At 45.2% G+C, this 24,574-nt stretch overlaps 1 protein-coding gene across 3 annotated transcripts in view; it reads left to right on the forward strand.

Moving 5' to 3' along the window:
• The window catches only part of Rps6kc1 (ribosomal protein S6 kinase C1), a 145,786-nt gene that overhangs the window by 25,374 nt on the left and 95,838 nt on the right, over positions 1-24,574 (forward strand). For all 3 annotated transcript variants that reach the window (XM_028876775.2, XM_028876776.2, XM_028876777.2), the window contains 3 exons: positions 8,617-8,732; positions 12,286-12,379; positions 21,747-22,106. In XM_028876775.2, coding sequence (XP_028732608.1) covers positions 8,617-8,732; positions 12,286-12,379; positions 21,747-22,106 — 570 coding nt within the window. The remainder of the gene's footprint in view (positions 1-8,616; positions 8,733-12,285; positions 12,380-21,746; positions 22,107-24,574) is intronic.

Here is a 24,574-nt window from a genome sequence, read left to right on the forward strand (position 1 = left end):
TTCTCAGTGAAACTGCCATGAAAGTTTTTAAAAATATGAGTAAGTGGCAGAAAGTAGTAAAAGAATTATTAGTGGGTTTGGTGCTTTGCCTGGTGTCCTGCTAAGAGGGCCACAGTTTTCTACCATTGTGTGTAGACCATTAGTGAAAGTGTCAACACAGAAAGATGCAGCGACTGCCATGGTATTACCACAAAAATGATTAGCAATGTTGATTGACTCTCAGGACACCTTGAACCACACTTGGAGAATTATATCATGTGTATTTTCTTAGTGTTCTACTGATGTGAAGAGACAACACTGGCCGCAGCAACTCTTGTTCAAAAAAAAAAAAAGCATTTAATTGGGCTTGCTTACAGTTTCTGAGATTTAGTACATTATATCATCTTGGTGAGAAGCATTGCAGATTACAGGCAGATATGTGCTGGAGAAGTAGTGGAGAGTTGTACTCCGGATCCACAGGTAGCAGAAAGACAGAGACCCTGTGCTTGGCATGAGCTTTTGAAACCTCAAAGCTCATTCCCAGTGATACACTTCCTCCAACAAAGCCATACTTGCCAATCCTTTCAAATAATGCCACTCCCTGGTGACCAAGCATTCAAATCTATGACCCTATGGGGGCCATTCTTATTCAAACTACCACACATGACATGGATGTATCCCAATCTGAAGCTGTTGGAAATGTGCTGGTATTAAAAGGGTGCATGAGATGTGTGTGTGTGTGTGTGTGTTGTGTGTGTGTGTGTATGCATATACATAGACACGAATATGTATTTAGTTTTCTCTCATCTAAAGTTACTAATTGATTTTGAGACAAGGTGTCATTCTGTGGCTCTTGCTGGCCAGGAACTTGCTATGTTAATCAGGCTGGTCTCAGACACAGGTTTTTCTGCTTCTGCCTTCTAAGTGCTAGGATTAAAGGTGTGAGGCACCATGGTCTGTCTGAGCTACATTTTTTAGTTTAAGCAAATGTTGAACAGTGTTGTGTTTAGTGAGATCTCATCTGTAGAGAGCAACATTCTTGCCCCATGTGAAGAGCGCCTGCCCATGTTGATACCTTCTGAGAGCTATTAAGGGTGTTTATATCCTCACCTTGTACTTTCTGTACTGTGAATTTTTAAAGCATTTAAGTTATGGTATGTGCATGTGAATGTGGTACCCATGGTCCCCTGGAGCTCAAGTTACAGGCAGTTGTGAGGCATCCAATGTGGGTGTTGGAAATTGAACTCTGGTCCTCTGTGAGAGCAGTATGTGCTTTTAACCACTGAGCCAGCTCTCTGCCCTCCTAGACTGTATAATCTAACAACTTATAGTTTTAACTTTGATGTTGAAGACACAGTTTTGGCTTTTTAAGTCATGCAGTTGCCACTGTGTGAGAATAGCTTCTAAATGGATACTTTCAGCTTAGTGCTTGTTGTTAATGGGTTGTCTTTTTATCTGTCCCCACATTTCCTAATCACTTTTAATAAATGAGTAATTTATCTCTTTTAGTAAAAGGTACTCATTTGTAGCACTTGATAACTCTAGTGAGCCCTGCAGGTCACAGCTGCGGTTGCATGGAGAGAATTGTTGGTTAGCCATCCATTTTTTTAAGCTTCTCTCATACTGAGTAGGTAAACCTCAGCAGTAAGGAGTATTGCTACAATCTGCAGAATGTCAGTGATGCATTTACTCTGCTGGGGCCATAGTGAAAAGAATACTCCATTGGCGGTCAGATAGCTCTAGGCCACATCTGCTGCCCAGAATCTATTACCCGTGCAATCTTAGGATCCCATACAGTTCAGGATGGTCTTGGATTTGCTACTTAGCTGAGGATGCCTGATCTTCTGCCTCCTTCTCCCCAGTGCTAGGGTTATAGGCATTTGCAATCATATCTGGCTTTGCAGTGGGTCTTTAGAGAGTTACTGTCCACTGTTAGTAAATTGATGGCTGAAATGGCAAGGACACAGTTCAGCCCTGGAGGGTGAGGTATCCTGTATACCTCGAGCTGCTCACAACACCACATCTGCCCTGGAGGTGTCCCAGACACCTGGAGCTGTGTAGCACAGCTCTGATGGCTGAAACTGCAAGGAGACAGTTCAACCCTGGAGAGTGAGGTATCCCTGATACCTCAAGCTGCTCAGAACAACAGCTCTGCCCTGAAGGTGTCCCGGACACCTGGAGCTGTTTAGCACAGCTCTGACAGCTGGGACTGCAAAGAAACAGCCCAACTCTGGAAGGGAAATTTTTCTGACTTCTTAGGAGAGTCAGGCCTGGAACTGCTTTAGCAGGGAAGGGTATCCTGAGTCTTTGGGAAAGTCAGGCTATACCTGGTGTGATGGGGGATGGTTTCCCTGCAGGATACAGCAATCCTGCTCCTCTCCTGGAGAGCCGCAATCTCTGGCTCAGCGTTACCAGCTTTCCCTTGCTCAGTCCACTATGGGATGTCTTAGAAAGGTCTTCTGTTCAGCTCCCCCTTGCTCAATCCACTATGGTGTGTATTAGCAAGGTTCTTTGTGTTCAGCTCCCCCTTGCTCAGTCCACTATGGTGTGTCTTAGCAAGGTTCTTCTGTTCAGCTCCCCCTTGCTCAATCCACTATGGGATGTCTTAGCAAGGTTCTTCTGTTCAGTTCCCCCTTGCTCAATCCACTATGGGATGTCTTAGCAAGGTTCTTCTGTTCAGTTCCCCATTGCTCAATCCACTATAGGATGTCCCAGCAAGGTTCTTCTGTGTGCCAGTGAATGAAGGTCTTCACCCAAAACTCTTTTGAAAAAGAGATTTATTTGGGATGGAGGAGTCCAGGAGAGTAGCTGCTTCTACCATGGTGGAGAAAACAGTTCACAACTGACTGGGCAGGGTGGTTTATATAGGATGTCTAGGGGGTGGAGTCAACTTTGATAGGTTAGTTTTTTTTCTGCCCAGGGTTTGGCTAGTTTTGTGGGCAAGGGGCAGAGATGGCCCTGACTTCAGGGCCAAACTGTGTTTCTTTCACTGGCCTTTCTTGGCTTTTTGACACTACCTCTAAGGCAGGGCACATTTCTTTCACTGACTCTGATTCTAGGGGCCAAGAGTATTATTTTGGTACTAGTCTCAGAGTCAGGGCATATTTCCTGGGTTCTGGGTTTGGGGATAAAGTGTTCACTTCTCTGGCTCAGGTCCCAAACACAGGCTGTGTTTCTTTCCCTGGTCCTGGACCCTCGGGCCAGGATTCTGCTGTGTGATTGGTTGATTTCACAAGTCAGTTGGACAGGGGCAGAGATGGCTCTGATCTGAGCTAAACTGTGTTTCTCTCACTGGCCTTACTTAGCTTTTTGACACTACCTCTAAGGCCAGGGCACATTTCATTCACTGACTCTGATTCTAGGGCCAAGAGTGTTTCTTTGGTACTGGTTTCAGAGTCAGGTCATGTTTCCTTGGTTCATTTCTCTGGCTCAGGTCCCAAACACAGGCTGTTTCTTTCCCTGATCTTGGGCCCTCGGGCCAGAATTCTGCTGTCCTGCTCTGTGATTGGTTGGTTTCACAAGTCAGTTGGACAGGGGCAGAGATGGCTCTGATCTGAGCTAAACTGCGTTTCTCTCACCGGCCTTATCTGAGCCATCCTTCCCTAATTCTGGGCTCCAGGGTCAGGGTGGGTTTCTCTACCAGCTCCTTTCCCCTTCACCCACTGTAACTTCTCACTGTATATCTGCAGGGTGTTCAGTGTCTCCTGACATTAGCTGTTACCTGAAGCGGGAATCTTAGTCTTCTTCAATAAAAACCCAGAGTCAGATATCCAGGGTGAAAGCTGAAAGATCAGAGAAACAGAGCAGCTAGCCACCTAGAGACTCACCTCTATGAAATCTCAGACCAAATGCCGAGATCCTTTCTCTATGAATCCTCAGGTTGAATGGGGCAGGTTCTCTATCCAACTTATATTCCTGTCTCTACCTCCCTCGTGCTGGGATTAAAGGTGTGAATCTCCACCCCGGGCTCTGTTTCTCTTTTAGACTGGTTCAATCTCACATAGCCCAGGGTGGCCTTGAACTCCTGATCTTCCTGCTTCCTCCTCCCAAGAGTTGGGATTAAAGGTGTATGCCACCACTGTCGGCCTCTATGGTTAACTAGTGGCTAGCTCTGCCCTCTGATCTCCAGGCAAGCTTTATTTTTCAGAACACAAACAAAATATCACACAACAGTTAACCTGTTGCTCAGTTCACTGTCCTGCCCTCCCTGGGTCTCCTCTGACCCTCCTCCATGTTTCCTGTGGGATGAGCTGCTCTCTTTTCCTGACTCTACAGATTATTAACACAGCACTTTCTAATTAAGTTAAACTTTTGTAAATACTTTATTAATATTTTAATGCATACTATGTTCAGTGATATCAATTAGCACTCATTTTATCTTTTCCATTTTTTTTTTTTTTTCGGTTTTTCGAGACAGGGTTTCTCTTGTATAGCTTTGCGCCTTTCCTGGAACTCACTCTGTAGACCAGGCAGGCCTCGAACTCACAGAGATCCGCCTGCCTCTGCCTCCTGAGTGCTGGGATTAAAGGTGTGCGCCACCACCGCCCGGCTATTTTTTTAAGTTTACAAATGTTCAGCTTTAGAGAAGAGAACATAAAAGGATGGGGCAGTGGGCGCTCAGATACCATTTTCCATGGTTGCTTATTCTTAACCCTTCTATTTTCATGTATGCACAGATTTGTGTGTCCAAACGTGTGTTGAGCCAGAGGTGGACATCAGGTATCTTCTCTCTCTCCCCTCCATCTTACTTTCCTGGAGCTCACTGATTGGCTAGACTGCCTGGCTAGTGAGCCTCCCTAGCACTGGGACTCCAGGAGGTGCTGCCGTGCCTCACTTTTTATGTGGGTGCTGGGGATTTGAACTTAGGTCTTTATGTTTGTGCAACAAGCACTCTGTTCACTGAGAAATCTCCCCAGCCCCCAATACAATTAAAAAAATTCCAAGATATCTCAGAAACAAAGAAGGGAGGGTGTTCTTTCGTGGTACTCTGATGATACAGTTCAATGTAATCCATCTTTTATACATATGCCATTATTTTTTTGTGGTACTCTGACAACATTGACTTTATCTCCTTTTATCCAGATTTAGTGGGCTAGAAGTGCATTCAGGTCAATAGAAGTAGAACAGAGGCAAACTTGGAACAGATACATCCTGTTGTTTAAGCAGTTTCATTTGGCTTGCTGGGAGGGTGAGCTGAGTCATCAGCATTACAGACCCCTCCATGTCTTTAAAAATTTTTATTTTATATGTATGAATATTTTGCTTGCATGTCAATCTGTGCATCACATGTGTGTCTGGTGCCATGGAGGGCAGAAGAAGGGACTGCACTGGCCAGGAGTTGTAGTTACGGGTGGTGGTGAATGGTTGTAAGTCGTCATGTATCTGTTGGGCATCAAACCCGGATCCTCTGCAAGAACAAGAGGTGCTCTTAACCACTGAGCCATCTCTCTGGTTCCCCCCCCCCCATGTACTTGTTTCAAATAGAGATGAGATCTTTGCAGGGCATCATTAACTTATTAGTAAGTAAGTCCTTTATTGACTTTCAGCATGTACTTCATGTAGTTGAAGATATGTGCAGTGGTTGTGTGGGTTAAAACAGAAAACAAGCATTATCTATGCTTCTATTCCAAAACCATAGATGCTTGCAGTAATTACTGTTAATAGCTATTTTTGTGTGTGTACCTGTTTATGTGTTTGTGCATGTGTATGAACTTGCATGGGTACATATGTGTGTGTGATGTTTTTTTTTTAAAACTATCTTTATTTATTTATTTATTATGGATACAGTGTTCTGTCTGTCTGTATGCCTGCAGGCCAGAAGAGGGCACCAGATCTCATTATGGATGGTTGTGAGCCACCATGTGGTTGCTGGTAATTGAACTCAGGACCTCTGGAAGAGCAGCCAGTGCTCTTAACCACTGAGCCATCTCTCCAGCCCGTGGTGTCTTTTTCAGTCATGCTTCACTTTACTTTTTGAGACAGGGTCTCTAAGTGAACCTGGAACTTGCTGATTCATCCAGACTGCTGGTTAACAGGCACCCAGGGTGCCTGTGTCCTTACCTAGAGTGGGATTTGAGGCTCATGTTGCTGTGCTTGGCTTCAGTGTGGTCACTTCGGATCAGAACCAACTCCTCATACTTGCATTGTGTTCTGGTTAACTTGACACAAGGTAGAGTCATTTAGGAAGAGGGAACCTTCATTGAGAAAATGCTACTACCAGATTGGCCTGTGGTTGATTATGGTGGGCCCAGCCCATGGAGGGTGGTGCCACCCTTGGACAGATGGCCCTGAGCTGTATAAGAAAGCAGGTTGAGCAAAATAAGAGGAACAAGCCAGAAAGCCTCCTCCGTTGTTCCTGCATCAGCTCCTGCCCCAGGTTCCTGCTTTGAGTCCCTGCCTTTGCTTCTTTTGATGATGGACTGTGATGTGGAATTGTAAGCCAAGTAAACCCTTTCCTCCTCAAGTACTTGGCTGTGGTATTGATCACAGCCATAGAGATCTAAGGCACATGGCAGGTGCTTTACCTACCCAGCCCTTTCTCCTCCGAATTAAGTATTCTTTAAAGAGAGAAAGACTCTGGGCTGTAAGTACAGGTTCATGCTTACTTACACACCAGAGGAACTATGGATATTTCACCTGTTTGACTACTGAATTTTTCTTAATATTGAATATGTTATAGATTACTTCAACTCATATGTTTATTGTACTTATTGGGATGTTGGACATTTTATTTCCAGATGATACGATGGATCGGGAAGTGTTCTTGTCTTCGGGAAAGTTGGTTTTACTTGTCGCATATGAACTGAGAAGTGACAGTCAGATTTAGTGTCGTGGGTCATCCGCAGTATGGTTACATGTGGCACAGTTTTGTGTAGGATAGAAGAAGGCAGTTTCTTTTGCATGTTTGGAAGTCTGGGTGCAGCCTGGGATGGAAGTGCCACAGTGCCCAGAAGTTACAGCCCCTGCTTTGTCCCCTCTGCCTTCCACAGCACCGTTGCCTGCTAGCAGGAAGGACCCGGGAGAGAAGCAGGGAGAGGGTGTTGGCAGCTGCCTTCCATTGGATTCCGGGAAGCAACAGCGTGCCTTATGTTGATAGTCAGACCTAAGTCCAGGCCTACTGGGATGATGCAGCTTGGCTGGCATGTGCCAGGGGAAGTCAGGGCATTTTGATAAGGGAGAAAGTGAGAGGCTGGACATGTGCCTTAGTCTCGGCACTCCGGAGGCAGAAGCAGGCAGATGTTTTTTAGTGCAAAGGCAGCCTAGTTGATATAATGTTTTTTTTTTTTTTTTGTTTGGATAGCGACTTGTGACTTGTTCTGTAGTAAACTAGAATCCCAGATGGTAGGAACCCTGCAGCTGACTGCCACTGGCTTTTACCAGGGCCAGGGCTCTTGAGGGCGGTGAAAGAACATGTGGAGTTCTCTAGCGTTGCTGACTCTACAGTCTGTCTGTGAGCTGTGGTTCAGTCTGTCTGTTTTTCTGTCTGTCTTTCTATTTACACTGTTGAGGTCTTCTATAAGAATTTACATTGTAAGACAGTTTTTACAGAGGATCTTTCTGTCTTTGTTAATCAGCAACAGCCCACACAGATTTGCTAGCATGCTTTGTGTGCTAGTCACTATGAAACTTTGTGAAGATTCAGACACCATGATGATCTGTGTAGTGTTCAGGGTTGTTGTGGCCACAGGAGACTTAACAGTCTGTGACTCACATTGTCCACGGGACACCTTCTAGCAAGGAGTGCAGGAACTTGTATTTGAACCCAGGACTAGCTCCATCTCCTCCCCCCAGTCCTATAACTAACTTTTAAAAGTTACATAGATAGTTTACCACAGCACAGGGATTTCAGTGTCTTGGTACCCAAGAGTGCCTTTTGTCTTAGTATTCTGTTAATGCTCTGCAAAACCACTTAGAATGTATTTAGACTGTGAGGACACTGCCCTTTTGATTTGGTGTTTTTAAAACGTTGCAAGGCAGCCAGTGTGATGGAGGGCAGGCATGTGACATGTCAACGGGTGATGGAATGGGAAAGCTGTATAGCGTTATCACACTGGAAAATCTTGTACGAGCGTTCACATTGAGAGTATCATTAGAGCTGGTGTGTGAGCCACTGTGCTGTCTCCTTGTGGAGTGGAGCACGCCTGTGCGTGGTGCCTTCACGGGCCGCCACCAGCCGCACGCGAGAATTCAGCAGAAGAGCTTTCAGCTTCAAGCTGAGGTTTTGACCCCATTGCTGATACAGATGTTCTCATAATTCCCTCTCTTCAGCCTCCTTTGTAAATAAAAAGGAGTAGAAAAGGGAAAATTAGATGAGTAATTACGGTATTAAATTACTAGAGGAAGCCATTTGAATTCTTTAAATTTCTCTTTTCAACTTTAGTTTCAAATTGCCATCTTCTTACATAGTGAGTTTCTTACATGGGCAGGACCTGGGTTTGGATACAGTCTATTTATCAGGTGACAGTGCCGCTTCATTTCATCAAAAACATTGTAAGGCCTTGATGGGACTTTGAAGTTTGCATGGTAAGCACTGCAGATGGGCAGCGTGGCCTGTGGTGGCTTTGCTCCCTGGGCCTACACTGTCACAAAGCCAAACTGTCCTTCTCTCCCTAAGTGTTGACGCTCATTGAATTCTAGGGCGATTTGACAAAACCGTTATTGAAGAGAGACGCCAGTGTGCTGAAGATCTGCTGCAGTTCTCTGCCAACATTCCTGCCTTGTACAACAGCAAGCAGCTGGAAGACTTCTTCAAGGTTCGTGGTCTTTCTGAGAAAGCATGTTCCGTAAAAGGTTTTCTCCCGTGGCATGTAGAAATTCAGGGAAAAGCTCCATCACTTTGGAGTTTGGGGATTTACTAGGAAGTAGAAGTTACAGCTGTTGTCTGGCAGAGCTTCTGTTCATGGTGGTGTAGAAATTGGAAGTTTTCCATTCATAGATTTTTGGTTTTTTGAGACAGGGTTTCTTTGTGCAGCCTTGGCTGTCCTGGAACTCACTCTGTAGACCAGGCTGGCCTTGAACTCATAGAGATCATTTCTGCTTCTGCCTCCTGAGAGCTGGGATTAAAGGTGTGCACCAATACCCCCCAGGCTCAGTTCATAGACTTTAAAGCTTTGGTACACAGGGTTTGGGAGATTAACTGATTCTCTGTTGTATCAGAATACATTGAGAAGGTGAGATGTCACAATACATTGAGAAGGTGAGAGAGATGTCATGGACTCTGGGAGTTCCTTTAGGAGATGTTCTTGAGTGACAGCCTTTCTGAGCAGAGCCCATATTCTTTCTTTATGTAAGGATCTAGCAGAAGTGGTCATTGCACAGTTTTGTAAAGGTGGATCTGTGCAAATTGTATTTTTGAGGTCCTTGACTCTACGTGGTTCATGTTTTTTGAAATGTGGCATTCTTGCTGTGACTTTTTCGTTTGTTTTAGATCTGAGACAGGGTCTCAGATGTCACCCAGGAAGGCCCTCAGCTTGGGACCCTTCTGCCTTGGCTCCAGGCACTGGGGAAACGGGCGTTGTCATTGTTAGTATTTCCTCACTTGTTTTGAATGTCACTGTCACTTGTTGGTGGGTGTCTCTGCTCTTGAACACGCTTTCCCATTTCATTTCATTAGCTTTCTAGAAAGAGCTGAATGACTGGGTCGTGTTTGTTCCTTTCTCTGGCAGAAAGCACACATTTGTATAACTTCAGTTTCTAGACTGTATGATATTGGTTGAAATATTAAGGCCACTCCACGTAGTTAAAATGGAGGTTTATTTTGTGGGGTAACTTACAAGTGAAGGGATAGGTTACAAGGTCTGGGAAAGGTGAAGCGCAGTCCAGCGGTGTTCTTTGGAAGGACGTTGCAGAATCACAACCTAGAGTAAGCAGTCCATGGTGACAGTGTTGTCCCCGATGCTCTTCTTGCTTCCTTTGTCATTGTTCTGGCAGGCCCAGGCCCAGGCCATGAATCTGCTGCTTATGTAAACCCAGTGCAGGGCTTCAGGAGAAAGGCCAAGTGAAGTTAAGGCTGTCTTCTCATGCCTCCCTGTTCTCTGTGGGAGTGGAGTCCTGGAGGACTTCGCCCTGTTGAGATGTGAAAGACAGGCTCAGAGACTGCTCTGGGTGTTAATGGAAGGTAGAGGGGCTTTAAACCCGGAGACAAGGTCCCTGCTCATCCTTTGTCTTTGTTGTGGGATTCCTGATGGAGCTGCTGCCAACTTTGTTTTGGACACGCAATGAGATGCGCACGTTGACCGTTTGTGAAGACGGGACAGTTTAAGAGAAGTCAAACTGATCTTGGGTCCATTTCAGGCAGAGTCAGACTTGGTGGCAGGTGCCACCTCCCTGTCCTGTTCTCTACCTCCTTGTGTGAAAGCGTATTGATTTGACACTGTTCTTGTCTGATACAGGCATTTACAGTAATAATATTTCCTCTGAGCATTCAGCCTCTTCCTATATTTTTATATTTTATTTCCATTTTTATTCAGTTTAGTGTGTTTTCTGATTATCTGTAATTTCTCATTGACTCATTGGCTATTTAGAACTGTGGTAACATCTAAATATTTCTTGATTTTCTAGTTTCTTCTGTTGTTTCTATTTCTAATTCTTTTCATCACCCTCATCTTTGCCTCTGTCGTCATCTGTGCCCTTTTGGTTCTGGGTCTCTGTCTTATCTCTCTTCCTCTCTACCTTTTCATCCTCTTGTTCTGAGGTAGGGTCTCACTTTGAAGCTCAGGGGTCTCGATCCTCAAGGGCCTCCTGGGTGCTGGCTTACAGGTGTGCAGATGCAGGCCCACCTAGTGATTTTTTTCTTGTGATCAGAACACATAGTCTGTGACTTTAATCCCTGTAAATGGACTTATCCCCAGCCTGTCCTAGAGAGCACTCCACATGTGCTGGAGGAGCACCTGTTCCCTTGTCAGATGGACGTTTATGAAGAGTTCCCATTAGTGAATCTTATCAGGTGGAGAGGAAAGAGGGTTTCTCTTGGCATTTGATATATTGATTGTAGTATTGGCGCAAAAAAAAAAAAAATGTTGAGAGAAGACAGAAAGACAGATGTTAAAGCACAAAGGAGTTAGTATTTCAATGACGCAATTGCTTAGGGATTATACATCTGCTTGTCTGTGATTGGAGTGTCTGGTCCATAAAGTCCCGTCATGGCGTCCCCGCTGTACCACTCTGGTGACTGTCATCCGAGTGGGACAAAGAGGCCTGAATCTGTAAACTTAGATACGTCATTAAAGTAGTGATCACATAGAGGTCCAAGTTTGGTTAATTTTTAAACATGGTTTCACAGGGTAGCCCAGTAATTCCCAGTGGTCCGCCTGCCTTGTGCCTTAGCCTCTCAAGTGCTAGGTTTATAGGTATGAGCACCATACCTTGCTCAAAATATTTCTTTTAAAAAAATATGTCTGTTCTCAGAAGTTAGGGCTCTTGCTGTTCTTGCAGAGGACCGGGTCCAGTTCTTAGCACTCACATTAGGTGTGCACAACTGCCTGTAACTCCAGTTCCAGGGACTTTTACACCTCTGGCTCTGTAGTCACTGCACGCCTGTGCACATACATCCATTCAGGTACACAAATCTACACATAAAATGAAATAAAAATGACTCCTTTTATTTCTTTATGGTGTGCACAGATGGCTTTCTCATATAAATGTCTTATCAGATCACCTGAGGTGCTGTTGATATGATATCATTTGTAATCTGATAAAATTTGATGGCTTTCTGATGAGTCCCCAGTAGTTAAATGATCAGGCCCTAAGGATACTGACAGTTTTTTTTTTTTTTTTTTTTTTTTTTTTTTTTTGTAGTGGTGCATTTTTTAAAAACTCTGCGACAGATTTTAAACAGTGTGCTTTGACACTATAGCTGGGTATGGAGGCACACACCTTTGATTCCAGCATTCAAGAAGCAGAGGCAAGGCTCTGAGTTCTAGGCTGCCTGGTCTACATAGTGGGTTTCAGGCCAGTGAGGGCTAGACACTGAGACCCTGTCTAAAAAACGTTACATTAAGCATGGTAGTATTATTTAAAAATTATGAATTAAAAAAAGTAACAGTTATCTATCTTTAGAGCAGCTTAGGTTTACAGAGAGATCCTTTAGAAGTCATGTGCCCCTTGCATTTCCTGTTTCACCCACGGAGCGTGGCTGTGACACATCTTTATAATCAAGCCACAGCAGATGTACTTTCTTGATGTTCTGTAAAGGGTTAATTAAGTCTATGAAGTAGGTACTGCAAGCCTTGTGAGTGCGTATATGTGTATTGCTGATCTTTTTGTGCTCTTACTGACAAGGGGACATGATTGCTCTGCCCTTCTCAGGGTGGGATAATTAATGACGGCTCTGCGTTAATTGGTCCTGCTGAGGCGTACCCAGATTCCCTGCCTGACGCCTTTCCTGAGTGTGGTGCAGAAGGTAAGACACTTTATTTTTTCCTGTGTTTCAAAGGTTGCAGTTGCAGAAGATGTGAGTTACATTGCGTTGTAACAACAGCCGTCTACAGAGGTGGGAGGGCCTTCCTGTAGCTGACATCCCTTCCCGGTGGCTCTGCACATCAGCACCGGGCTGGCGTGGTGATACCTCACATTTAACCCGCAGCTTTGCTCTTTCTTGCTGCTTGGGAAATAATGATTCACCAGGTAGTTCCCGGCAGCTTTGCTCTGAGAACATATGAGGACGTCAGACCTCAGTAAGACATTTCATACACAGTGCGCCTTGCTGTGTGAGTGTGTGATGGGGTCCACCCAGCCATACCTGACTCTTAGCCCATTTCAAGGCCAACTTTAAACGAAGCTGTCACCTGGAAAGAATACTCCCAAGGCAGTTGTTTAATGTGTTTTCTAATTACACAAATCTCAACCAAAGAAATGCTTTACTTTTAACCACTTTAATTCTCTTGCTTTGTTTTTATTAAGCTGTACTTGAACTTACATGCAGATTTTAATATATGCCTTTCAGCTTTTGGATTTCCTAACTACTGTTCTTTTTTTTTTTTTTTTTTTTCAAGTCAGGGTTTCTCTGTATAGTCTTGGCTGTTTTAGAACTTGCTCTGTAGACCAGGTTGGCCTTGAACTCACAGAGATCCATCTGCCTCTGCCTTAACTACTGTTCTTTTAGGGCAAGTTATAGAATATTAAAAAAGAGAGATTGGGACATGGGATGGATTTTTATCAGATTTTTTCTGAGCTAGCCTAGGTTTGACTTGTCAGAGGTCATTCATAGATAAAATAATACACCTTGATGTCTGTCATGAGGGTTGACACAGGAGGCTGAACTCCTGACAGCCTGCTGGGAGGACCTTGGGGTCTCCTTGGCACTGAGTTTGGGGGGTGCACCGATTTAGACATCTGCAGCCACACTGACTTAGACGTGCTGTAGGACATTCTCATCTTGGTTTGGTAAAACTAGCGAGTCTCTGTCTGTTGTGTGGGCACATGTGTGTACATGGGTACAAATAGGTAGACACACTCACACATACTATACACACACACACATACACACACACACACACCCTCACTCTTTCACTTTCTTTTGGTGTAACCTCCTTGAGTAGAGATGTGCTCAGCTTTTAATCTTTTCCTTTACCTCCCATTCCTTTAGACCTGTATTCTGCAGTGCACACAGCCTGTGCGCCCAGGGCCTTCATGGAACTTTCCGTATCAGTGACTTCAGCCTCGTTCTGCTGCAGTCATAGAAAAACACGCCGAGAGTCGTTTTGTTTTATGATCTGCGGTGCTGTTGAGGAGGATGACTGTTAATCTGGGCCTATTTAATCAAGGGTTCTCGAGTGGGTTGGGGATCTGCAGCCCCAGCTCGGGGTGGGGGGGGGTTGCTGCTGCTGCGATTGTCACTCTAGAACTGGTTTCTGGGCTAGCCTGCTCTGTCTGTTGCGTTAGAGTCCCTGTTCCTGAGAAGGAAATAGCCGTCTCCACCTGCGTATGTGCTGATGCTGTGATGCCCAGCAAAACCAGGAGAATGAGGAAGAGTTCTGGGGAGCACAGTGAGGAGGCAACTCCAGGGGTGATGGGTGCCTCTGTTTCTAACTTTAGCTTTGATTTGAGAATCCTGGGCTGTGCTAGAGAGTAGCCTTTGGTATCCACAGGGATTCTTCATTGCATGTGGAGATCCATGTGAGGAGGGAAGGCTACCCAGAGCCCATTTCACGTGGACGTTATCATGGGTAGGAGTGGTTTGGAGGCCTACCTGTACTTCATGGTGGACCAGGAGGGAAGCAGAGGAGTGTTGTTTTTGGAAATGATTTTTTTTTGGGATGCTGTTTTAAAATATTGAAGGGTGTTGAAGGTGAGCAGATCCTGACATCCTCTCCCTGCAGAGGCATCTAAGCCTGGCTGGTCAGTTCTGCTGAAAGACTTCTCCTTCAGAGCTCCCTCTTTGGCCTGCTTCTCACAGCTCCACCCTGCTTCCAACAGTTCCACCACTGACTGGGAACCAGCTCAGACATGTGCCTGTGGGGGCACATGGGCACATTTCACATTCAAAACACAGCACTTGCTGGGATGGAATCCAGACTGAGGTGGGTCCCACAAGAACTACATTTATCTCCTCGGAAGGTGATGTCCTCATAGTATCTCCTACTGGGTCCCACCTCTGGTGGTTCCACTTCATCACAGTTCCCCCGGGGAACCAAGCACCCAAACTTCTGGAGAAGTTCATGTCCCAGAGACAGGCATGCTGAGTGGTTATTATTACGGTTGTTGTTTGCACTTTAAACATGCCATTGACAAATTCTAGTTTGCTTCAAAGGGAAAGTACTGATGGAAACATGAAAATATGGAATTTGTTTTTGTTTTAAGATTATCACAGTACAATGGAAGGAAGAACCCTCTTTCAGATTGCATAAAACAAGAATTTGATGGTTAAACTGGCAACTACTTTAGTGTGAAATCAGATTATGAAATGAGTTGGTTTTCAGACAAACTGTAACCTTTTTCTTTAAATTTTTTTTTTGTTTTTCGAGACAGGGTTTCTCTGTGTAGCTTTGCGCCTTTCCTGGAACTCACTTGGTAGCCCAGGCTGGCCTTGAACTCACAGAGATCCGCCTGGCTCTGCCTCCCAAGTGCTGGGATTAAAGGTGTGCGCCACCAACACCCGGCAAAATTTTTTTTTTTAAGATTTTCTATTTTATGTGTATTAACTGCATATAGGTCTGTGCACCTAATTGTGTATATGATGTTCTTGGAGGTCTGAAGGGTCAGGGCCCCTGGACCTGGAGTTCTGGACAGTTGTGAGCTGGGACCTGAACCTGGAGGAGCATGTGCTCTTGACCACTGTCCAGCCCTGCATATGACACTAATTCCCCTCTGTCTCCTTTGTCCAGAGCAGTTAGACGCCATTCCCTGAGAGGTGAATGGAGCGCTCGTGGTACACGAGCACTTTATTTCCACTTGAAACTTGTGTGTTTTATTAGAATTACTGAGATGGTGCGGGGCATGGGAACACAGCCTTGGGGAGGGGCACTTCTCTCCTCTGCTGGCCCGCGTGAGGGATGCAGGGGCCTTGCTGCTAAACTGCTAGATTTTGGATAGTGTTGTTTATTTATTTATTTATTTGGACTAACTGGGAAGGTGCATAGTTATTTAAGTTGGATTACAAAACAACTCTTTCATAAGGCTGGCTCAGGCCTGTGTGGTGGAGTGCTCGCCGTCTTAGGTATGAGGATCTGAGTTCAGATCCCGAAAACCCACACAAAAGTCAGGTACACATGTGCAGTCCCATCACTCTTACAGAGAGGTGGGAGGTGGAGACGCCCCAGAAGTGTGTAGGCCCGCTAGCCTGGGGTGTGACATGTCATCTGTGTTCATGCTAACACACACAAACATGCATGACGTACATACATGAAAATACACAGAGGATAAAAATACCCTTTGTTTTTAATTTTTCTTTGTGTTATTTTATTTAGTGAATTTAATGTTTGTGCTTCGAGGCAGTCACTTTAAATATGAATATACTTCAGATGGTCAGCTAACTAATAACATAAGTCTGTTTTAAGATTAACGTAAAGTCTGGATGGTGCAGAGTATCCTGACAAAATACAAAGTCCAACTAAAAGCAGTTTACGTTTGAAATGGAAGTTGTATTCTACGAATGTCCACAAGATGGCACTGCGAGAACTCAAATCCCAGGGCTGGGCTTCCTCCCCTCCCTCTGCCCTCGTGGAGCGTGTGCCCTCAGCCTGAAGGAGCTCTGCTTTTTGTTCTTAAAGTGCTTGTCTGCTCACCATTGTTCGCTTTCTAATTACATTTGCTTCAGTGGGAAATCTTTCTCAAGATAAACACAGTTGAACAAGGGCTGGTGGTGCACACCTGTAGTCTCTGCACGCATGTGGGAGATGGAGGCAGAAACATCAGGAACTGAAGGCCAGACTCACCTACACAGTGAGTTTAAGGTTAGCATGGTCTACAGAGTTCCTTTCTCAAAAAAAAACCAAACAAACAAACAAACAAACAAAAAAACAAACAAACCAACCAAAACCCAACGAATAAACAATAAAGGTAAACACATATGTGAATGTATATCGTTGTATGTATGTTGCTTGAAGAACAGGGGGCACTCCAGGGCTGTTGAGGGTGACACTGGATATTTGGAACTTTGTGGCAGGTGGGTGGGCCAAATGAAAAGTTCATGATTTGTTATGGTCACTTGGGTTTTGGATTAGCAGGGGCATTAGATGTTATACAAATGCCCCTTCCTTTTCAATTAGACACTAGAGTTTGGCAGTAGTCAAGTAACTACTTGGTGCTATTTGGTAACTCCCAGAACTTTGACTTGCTGTGAAGGGTTGAGCACATATTTGGTGGAGAAAGCTCAGGGTGTGTCCAGAAAGATGGCTCAGCACTTGCTGAGTTCAGTTCTCAGAATCCATGTTGGATGACTTCACACGCTCTTGTAGTTCCAGCTCTGGGGGATTTCCTGCCCTGTTCGGCCTGAGAGGGACCCACATGGACATAGCATGTCCACTTCTGCACATGCATGTATAGGGCAGCAGGACTGGAACCTGGACCTACAGAAAGATGGGCAGTGGGACAACAGGCCCTTGAGCCGCAGGGAGCTGGGCCAGAGCTTAGCCATGTTCCCGCTGGGCTGTACTTGAAGCCCGTTCTGTTCCCAGTGGATGCACAGCAGGGTCTCTGGGACTTTTGGTAGTTTTTCAGAGGTAAAGCTTAGGCTTGTTATTAACCTTGGGACTCTCAAAGGCTGGTTCTTCTTGGTTCGTAGCCCTTGTTAGCTGTTGAGTAGCACGATTGTGATTAGCACACAGCTCTGGATTTAGGGATTTTCTCACAGACATACTTGGAATGGCCTGTTTCTTTTCTTTTTAAAAATGTATTCTTCAACAATTTTCTATTTGCATATAATACACCCCTACACCCTCTCACACTTCCCCACTCTTTCTGGACCCTTCTTCTCCCGAACTAATTTCCCTCCTGCTTTTCCCTATTTAATTTTAACGGCCCACTGAGTTTAGTTAGGGTTGTTGATGAGTGTGGGTGTGTGGCTGTTAACTGAAGCATAGGTTTCTTTCCATGGCTAGACTACTGAAGAAGAATGACTGCTCTCCCAACATCCCCAGCTAGGGGTGGGACCTCATGAGCCTCTCCTCTAAGAAGGGCTTGATCAGATCAGATCCTGTGTCAGGTCCTAGTGCCTTCTGCCTCCTGGTAACCTTGGTTCTGGGCTGGGTGCTCTTTGCTGTGCATGTAGCAGGAGTGACTGATGCTGGGACAAGTAGAAACTCCCTTTGGTCGACTGTGGCAATGTTTGAACCGCAGAGTTGAGTAGAGGTGATGGGCTAATAGTAACGAGGCCATGTGTTTTATATATAGTCACCCACGAGAGGCCACCTGTTGTCAAAGGAGGCCGATCTCTTTGTGCAGATGGTCTTCAAATGCGGGGTTCTGATGGCTCATAGTATAAAGCTCCTGTGTGTGGCAGCTCAACCTTTCCCCCAGGCCCGTCTTTCAGAGATGGTGTCCTAGGCAGATTTCGCTATACTGCCTGACTCTGAGCAGTTCAAAGCCCAGAGGTGAGGGCAGGCAGGTGGACTGGGATGCTAAACACACCCCTCGTGTCTGTAGCTGCTTTTTAACAAGTCACCTGGGGCCCTCTAATAGCACCGAGAGTGGAATCTCTGTGATCCACACCCGGAGGCAGGAGACTTTCATGGAACCTTTGACTTCCCCTTGTATCTCTTCCAAAGGAGGCGTAGGGATTGGAGAGATGGCGCTGTGGAAGGGTGCTACTATGGTGATGTCCTCAGGGCCCCGTCAGCATGGGTGGCTTTAGCTTGGTTTAACTTTGACAGATAGTCTGAATATTGTAAAGGTACCCATGCTGCCCCGCCCCACCCTCGTCCTCCTCAGCTCCCTGTCTCATCCTTACTCACTCCCTGTCTGGGTTGTAGTCTCCACTTCATGGGATGCTCAGATGTAGTTCTACATAAGACAAGCTGAGTTGTAGGACCATGTCAAGTTGCTGAGCAAGACTGTATTATCAGATGTGCTTAAGTAAATAAAGTAGGTATTGACTTTTACGTGTCATGTCTATGTATCTGTATGTGTACCCATATGTACACTTGTGTTTTTACACATTGTATCTATAGACATCTGTATGTGTGCACATATACACGTGTATTTACATTTCTATCTATATAGCTATACATGTGTGTACATATATGTGTATTTACGTTTTTATCTATACAACTACACACACATGTGTGTATTTACCCATCTCTCTGTACATCTATATGTGCGCACATATATATGTAGTTTAGATTATGTTTGCTGATAAAACAAAGTTATAAAAGCAGGAGGAAGTGAAACTATGTTCTTAGATTTTTGTGGTCAAAAGCTAAGAAACTGAGTGTACATAATCACCTGCTTGCCTTCTGGTCCTGCTGGGAATGCGAAATTGGGCGCAGTGTGGAACAGCCATGCGAGGGAGGAAGCGGAGGTTCTGGTGAGAGGACTGGGTGGCCGATGGAGCACTGCTCAGGTCAGGAGGCACTGGAGAACACACAGAGGCTCCCGGCTCTTTCCCTCCTTATTGTCTGGACAGGCAGAATTTTCCTCCCGCTGAACGTTGAGTGGTTTCAATGCAGTAGTTAGACAATGGCAACATTTAAGGAAATAAGTTTGCATTGACACATATGAAGTATTTAAAATTACTCAAAAAATTAAAATAGTTTTTAGAATAGTGGGTGAATAACTTTTGGATGCTGTAGGAAGATTTTGACTATGAAATGCTATCTACCAGATGCTCTCTTTATCTTCGAAAGCCAAGAACTGACCTGATGTTCCCCATGGTCCACTGACATCCATTTGAAGCTGTGGATTTAATGAAATCTGTTCCTTTTTGGGAACAAGGTAGTTCTTTATAGGGACCCCAAGAATTTGAAAGAAAAAAGAAAAGAACAAATGAAAACAGTGCTATATTGACAAGGTGCTAAAGTTGTGTGTAAAGCTGATTTGAACATGGACTTAGCTCCTGGTCACATGTTCTTATTCTTACTTTATTTGATAGGAAGTGAGCGATTGAGGCTACCACCGGCTGACAAACTGGCCCCCAGCCGTTTTCCTATGGCCTGTGAGCTAAGAGTGTTTTTTACGTTTTTAAATGGTTGAGAAACCACAAAGGATATTAGTTTTTGATGTGACATTACATGCAATTATAGTTTCAGGGTCCACAACTGAAATGTTACTGAAGTCCAGCTGTGCTCATCTGTCCGGGGTGGCCAGTGTGGGCATGAGTGGCTACAGCAGACCTGAGGTGTTTACTTCCTGCCTCTCCACAGACGGGAATTTGCTGATCCCCTGTCTTAGAATTGTGTAGTCTGATCAGCCTGCAGTTTTCATTCTTAGTGTTGCCTCCTGTGGAGAGAACTGTCTTTTACAATGCCTTGTTCTGGAAACTGGACATTTCATAGTCAGTGGTGCTGCTGGCCGGAGATGTAGTTCAGCGGTAGGATGCTTGTGGTGGGTTTGATCCCCAGGATCATCAAAAAACCAAACCAAACCAAACCAAACCCTGCCAAAATCAAAGCCAGGAGACAGCAGTGCAGATCTCTGGCTGTGCCTAAACTGCTTCAGGCAATGTGATCTCGAGTCTTGTCTCTTAGAATCAGTAGTTTGGTGAGTGGTTGAGACCTTATGTGTTTCTGAGATCTCCAAGGATTCACAAGGCCCAAACCTTTTTAATAACGCAGTCTCCTGGGATGTTTTTACTGTGCTGACCTTTGCACTGAATGTCACACACAGAGGCAATGAGGACCAAACTGTCGGACACCGAAGAACTAAGATTCGTTATTGCGCATGCTCACGGCAAAGCAGCACGGCCTCTCAGGGTGCTCCGGGGAGAGCAGTGAGCAGTGTGCCCGCTGCCCCCACAGCCCAGCCCACACACCGCTCTGCTGAGCCGTCATGCCTGCAGGAGGGAAGCGGCCGTGAGCGGTGGAGCTGGGCCGAGGAGCCGCTTGCTCACGGGAGGCCATTTTGCTTAAATCAGTAGTGGATAAACAGACGTTGTCACACTTGTGTGTTTGGTACACTTTCTTCTTGAAATAAAGTGAGTTGACTCTTTAAGGAAAACAGCTCGTAGTATTTGTTACCAGTGAAACAGTCTTCCTCCACAAGTTCGCATTTTTGTGTCCCCTTTGTCTGTTTGAATTTGACAGTTTCTCAATGTGATTTTTATACCATAATAATGAAATGAGAGCTTGATATCTGGAAGATCTGTGGTACTCAGGGAACTGACATTTTAAAAATAATTGATTTGTCAGGCTATAAACAGCATAGATAAAAGATTATTCAAGACAGACTGATGGATTTAAATGTAGTGAACCTACAAATTTCTTGTTTAGATTTTATGTGTTCTGCATTGCATCCAGCTTTAGTAAGAGAGCAGCAGTGTAGAGTTTTAGTGTCATATAGAAAATCAGTAGTAGCCGGGCGGTGGTGGCGCACGCCTTTAATCCCAGCACTCGGGAGGCAGAGCCAGGGGGATCTCTGTGAGTCCGAGGCCAGCCTGGTCTACAGAGTGAGATCCAGGACGGCACCAAAACTACACAGGGAAACCCTGTCTCAAAACAAGAACAGAAAAACAGTAGTATGACAAGGCTCAGCAGGTAAAGGTGTCTGCTGCCAAGTGTGATGGGTTGAGTGCGGTCCCCGGGTCTGACATGGTAGAAGGGAAGAACTGACCGCCGCACAAGCCCGCCTCCAAGACTAACGAAAGGGAGAGACAGCAGAGTCAGTTATCTTACAACACTTTCTCCTTTATCCACATCTTCCAACCACAACTGTGAGATGACAGATAGGAATCAAGGGTCAGAAAGTCCTCGTGTTCTGTTCAGCCAGACACTGAGACTTGAAAAATGTCAGAAGATTGCCACTTCTTCCAATAAGTTTTTTTTTTTTGACAAATGTAGTTAGTTTTCATAAAACTTATTAATGTGTAATGGTTTTAATATTTTAAAAGGTTTATTTTTATCTTGTGTGTGTGAGTGTTTGCCTGCATGTACTGCATGTGTGCCTGGTGCCCTCAGAGGCCAGAAGAGGGTGTTGAATCCCGCAGAACTGAAGTTACATGCAACACCGCACCCGATGGACCAAGCTGAGAAAACTGCTGGAACCTTCCAGCCACCAGTAGGCCATACTGCCCTGGCTGAGCTGGTTCTGGGAGGATGGCGGTGTGTGTGAGCGTGCCCTGTGCCCTGTGCCCTGTGGCTACTGCTAGTCTCATGTTGTCTCCCGTGTTCTCCTTCCAGGCTTCTCCAGTGACAGCGACCTCCTGTCCCTCACTGTTGATGTGGACTCTCTTGTGGAGGTAGATGATGGAATGGCTTCCCGTCAGGGTTCTCCCAGTAGAACTTTCAGTCTGAGTCTGTCTGCGGATTCTTCGGCAGCAGGGGCTGTGGCGGCTGACAGTGAGCCGAACAGAGCAGAAGACCGGGAAAGCCGAAGCCTCTTCCCCAGCAGCTTGAAGCCCAGGCTTGGCAGGAGAGATTACCTGGAGAAGGCCGGGGAGCTCATCAAGCTGGCCGTGAAGAAGGAGGAGGAAGATGACTATGAAGCTGCTTCTGACTTTTACAGGAAGGGCGTTGACCTGCTCCTAGAGGGTGTGCAAGGTACGGTTTTGCTCACAGTCTTGTCCTGGCACAGCTTATGCACTGTGAGGAAATGAAAAATGTCTGTACTGTGCCCGACACTCTGTCTCCTGTGTTCAGGGCTGGAAATGAGAAAGCCACATCAGTGACGTCATTGCAGGTGCTTGGCACTCTGAGCAATGTATGAAAATGGATTACTTCAAAGAGCAGCTTCCCGAATGCACTGTGTGAGTGGCAGTCTCCCTCCTGTGACAGTACTCACAGAGGGCGGTGCTGGGGACTGTCCACGAGTTTACTCAGTGGACTTTGACAGTGGAGAAGGGGACGCTTGTCGTTTGTCCACCACTCTGCTCTTCATTAGCTGAGGTGACTGTCACCTTCACCTAGTTAGTGCAAGTGACAGGAATGTGTGGAGCTGAGCATCATTTAGTGTCTCTAAGTAGACCTTACTTTTTCTTTGTTTGTTTAATGCACCAGGCTTTATTTTTGTACTCTTCTTCTTCATCTCAGACACAGAATAAAGTGCCCTGTAGTTAGTGAAGCGACTTCTTGGATAGGATGTAATAATCAAAGACTGATGGGACTTTCTTCAGTGTCTAGAAAGTATTTCTGCTGCTGACCTTTGCTCTTTGACCTGCTGATCTGCTTCCTGTCTACTAACACTTCCCTTTACTACGTTCTCTCAGTCCACCTGGCATCCTGTTATTCTAGAACCTTCTGCCCTCTTTCTGGAGTGTGTGTGTTTCCACACTGCTTCTTATCAAGCATTTTGGCTGAATTTCTTCTTAAAGAACACTTTTTTAGGTTTTATTTTATGTGTATGAGTGTTTGCCTCAGTGTATGTCTGTGTATGTACTACCAGAGCTTGGTGCCCTGGGAAGAAGGCATCGGAGCCCCTGGAACTGAAATTACAGAAGTTGTGAGCTGCTATGAGGGTGCTGGGAACTGAACCAGAATTCCCTGGAAGAGCAAAAAGTGCTCTTAACCACTGAGCCTTCTCTCTGGCCCCAGATTCTTCTTTTTAGCCTTCATTTCTACCTTGTTGGTTACCTAGTGCCCCAAGTACCCTAACTTCTGGAGACTTTTTTTTTGCAAGTTTTATTTTATCTCTCTAAGTGACCCTTTATGACACTGTACAGTTATGAAGACTGCTTTTTAATTTTATTTTTAGTTACGGGGCAAGGCAGGCACGTGCATGTGAGTGTACTTTGCCCACAGAAGCAAGAGACCCCCCTGGAGCTGAAGTTGTAGTTTGTTAGGAGCCGCCTGATAACTCGGATCTTCTGGAAGAGCAGTATGTGCTGTTCACCACTGAGCCCTCTCTCCAGCCCCCGCTGGAGACTTTTGATGGGCCGTGGAGGTCCACGTCTGCTAACTGCTGCTTAGCTAGCGTTTTGGCTGATTCTTCTCTTTCACAGAAAGGGGTCACGAGACACTCTTTCCCATCCACTTACTTCCTCATTTCTAGGGTTTTGTTGCTCTTCTTAGTTCTCTCACTCTCTGCTCAAGTAGGGCTTTGCCCTAAGTAAGTTCTTCTGCTGTCGTGCTAGTGGAGGGAGCCTTAGGAGTGCGGAGACGATTGGGTCCCATTGTCCTCTTTAACTGGAGTTGGGGCCTGGTTCAGAGGTTGGCTCCCAGAGCTGCTGCTCTGTGTATGTGGAAACAAAAGGAGTGAACTCTGTTTCCTTTTTGGCTAGTAGTTAGTTGTCTTGCTGATGTTGCTGTATGCCTTCTTTTGACTGTGACGTGGAGTTTCAATTGCTTATTCTATGAGACTTCAGTATTTAAAATGTTATGTTAGCTGTAAGTTTTAACATTTCAAATTGAGAAATTAACTCTGAAGTCATTTGTTTTCATCTTTTGATTGGTAGTTGATTTTGGACTGCTTTATTTTTCAGGCCTTTCATAGTCTCGCTGGGGTTTGTGTGTGGAGTCTTCTGTCTAAAGGGCTCTTCATTTCTCTTCTTACCCTAACTGTCATCTGGAATTGGGAGGAGTTGCAGAATATCTGCTCTGATGCTTCTCTTTTTTTTCTAAACATAATATACCAGCTTGCTGAAACATCATGTGTATTTAGTTAGCATAGGTGAGCCATATCATTGTGACATCTTTCTGTCTAAAAGTTATTTGTACTTAATAGGGACACTTCATAATATTGCCACTTGATGGCACCAGACAAATAAAAACCGTTGCTCCACAGTGGTTTTTGAGAAGTATAAATGCAGATCAGCAAGTGACAAAGAGGATTCAGTTGGTTATTAACTCTGCTGATTATAGTGGGTCGTATATCCAGCTCGCTACAAAGCTCACTGAGCGTCTGTCTGAGTCCAGTTAGCTGTTTAAGCTGTTTCTATCTTTCTATGCATGTCTGTCTGAAACCATAGTGTTCTGTCTGCTCCTGATAGGGTTTCATTGTTAATGCGCCATCCAGAAAGAGAGCAATTGACCTACTGCTTGTAGTGTTTTGCTGTTTACTCACCACAAATGGC

The sequence above is a fragment of the Peromyscus leucopus genome, chromosome 15, assembly GCF_004664715.2.
Source record: "Peromyscus leucopus breed LL Stock chromosome 15, UCI_PerLeu_2.1, whole genome shotgun sequence".
In the NCBI taxonomy this organism is placed as follows: domain Eukaryota; kingdom Metazoa; phylum Chordata; class Mammalia; order Rodentia; family Cricetidae; genus Peromyscus; species Peromyscus leucopus.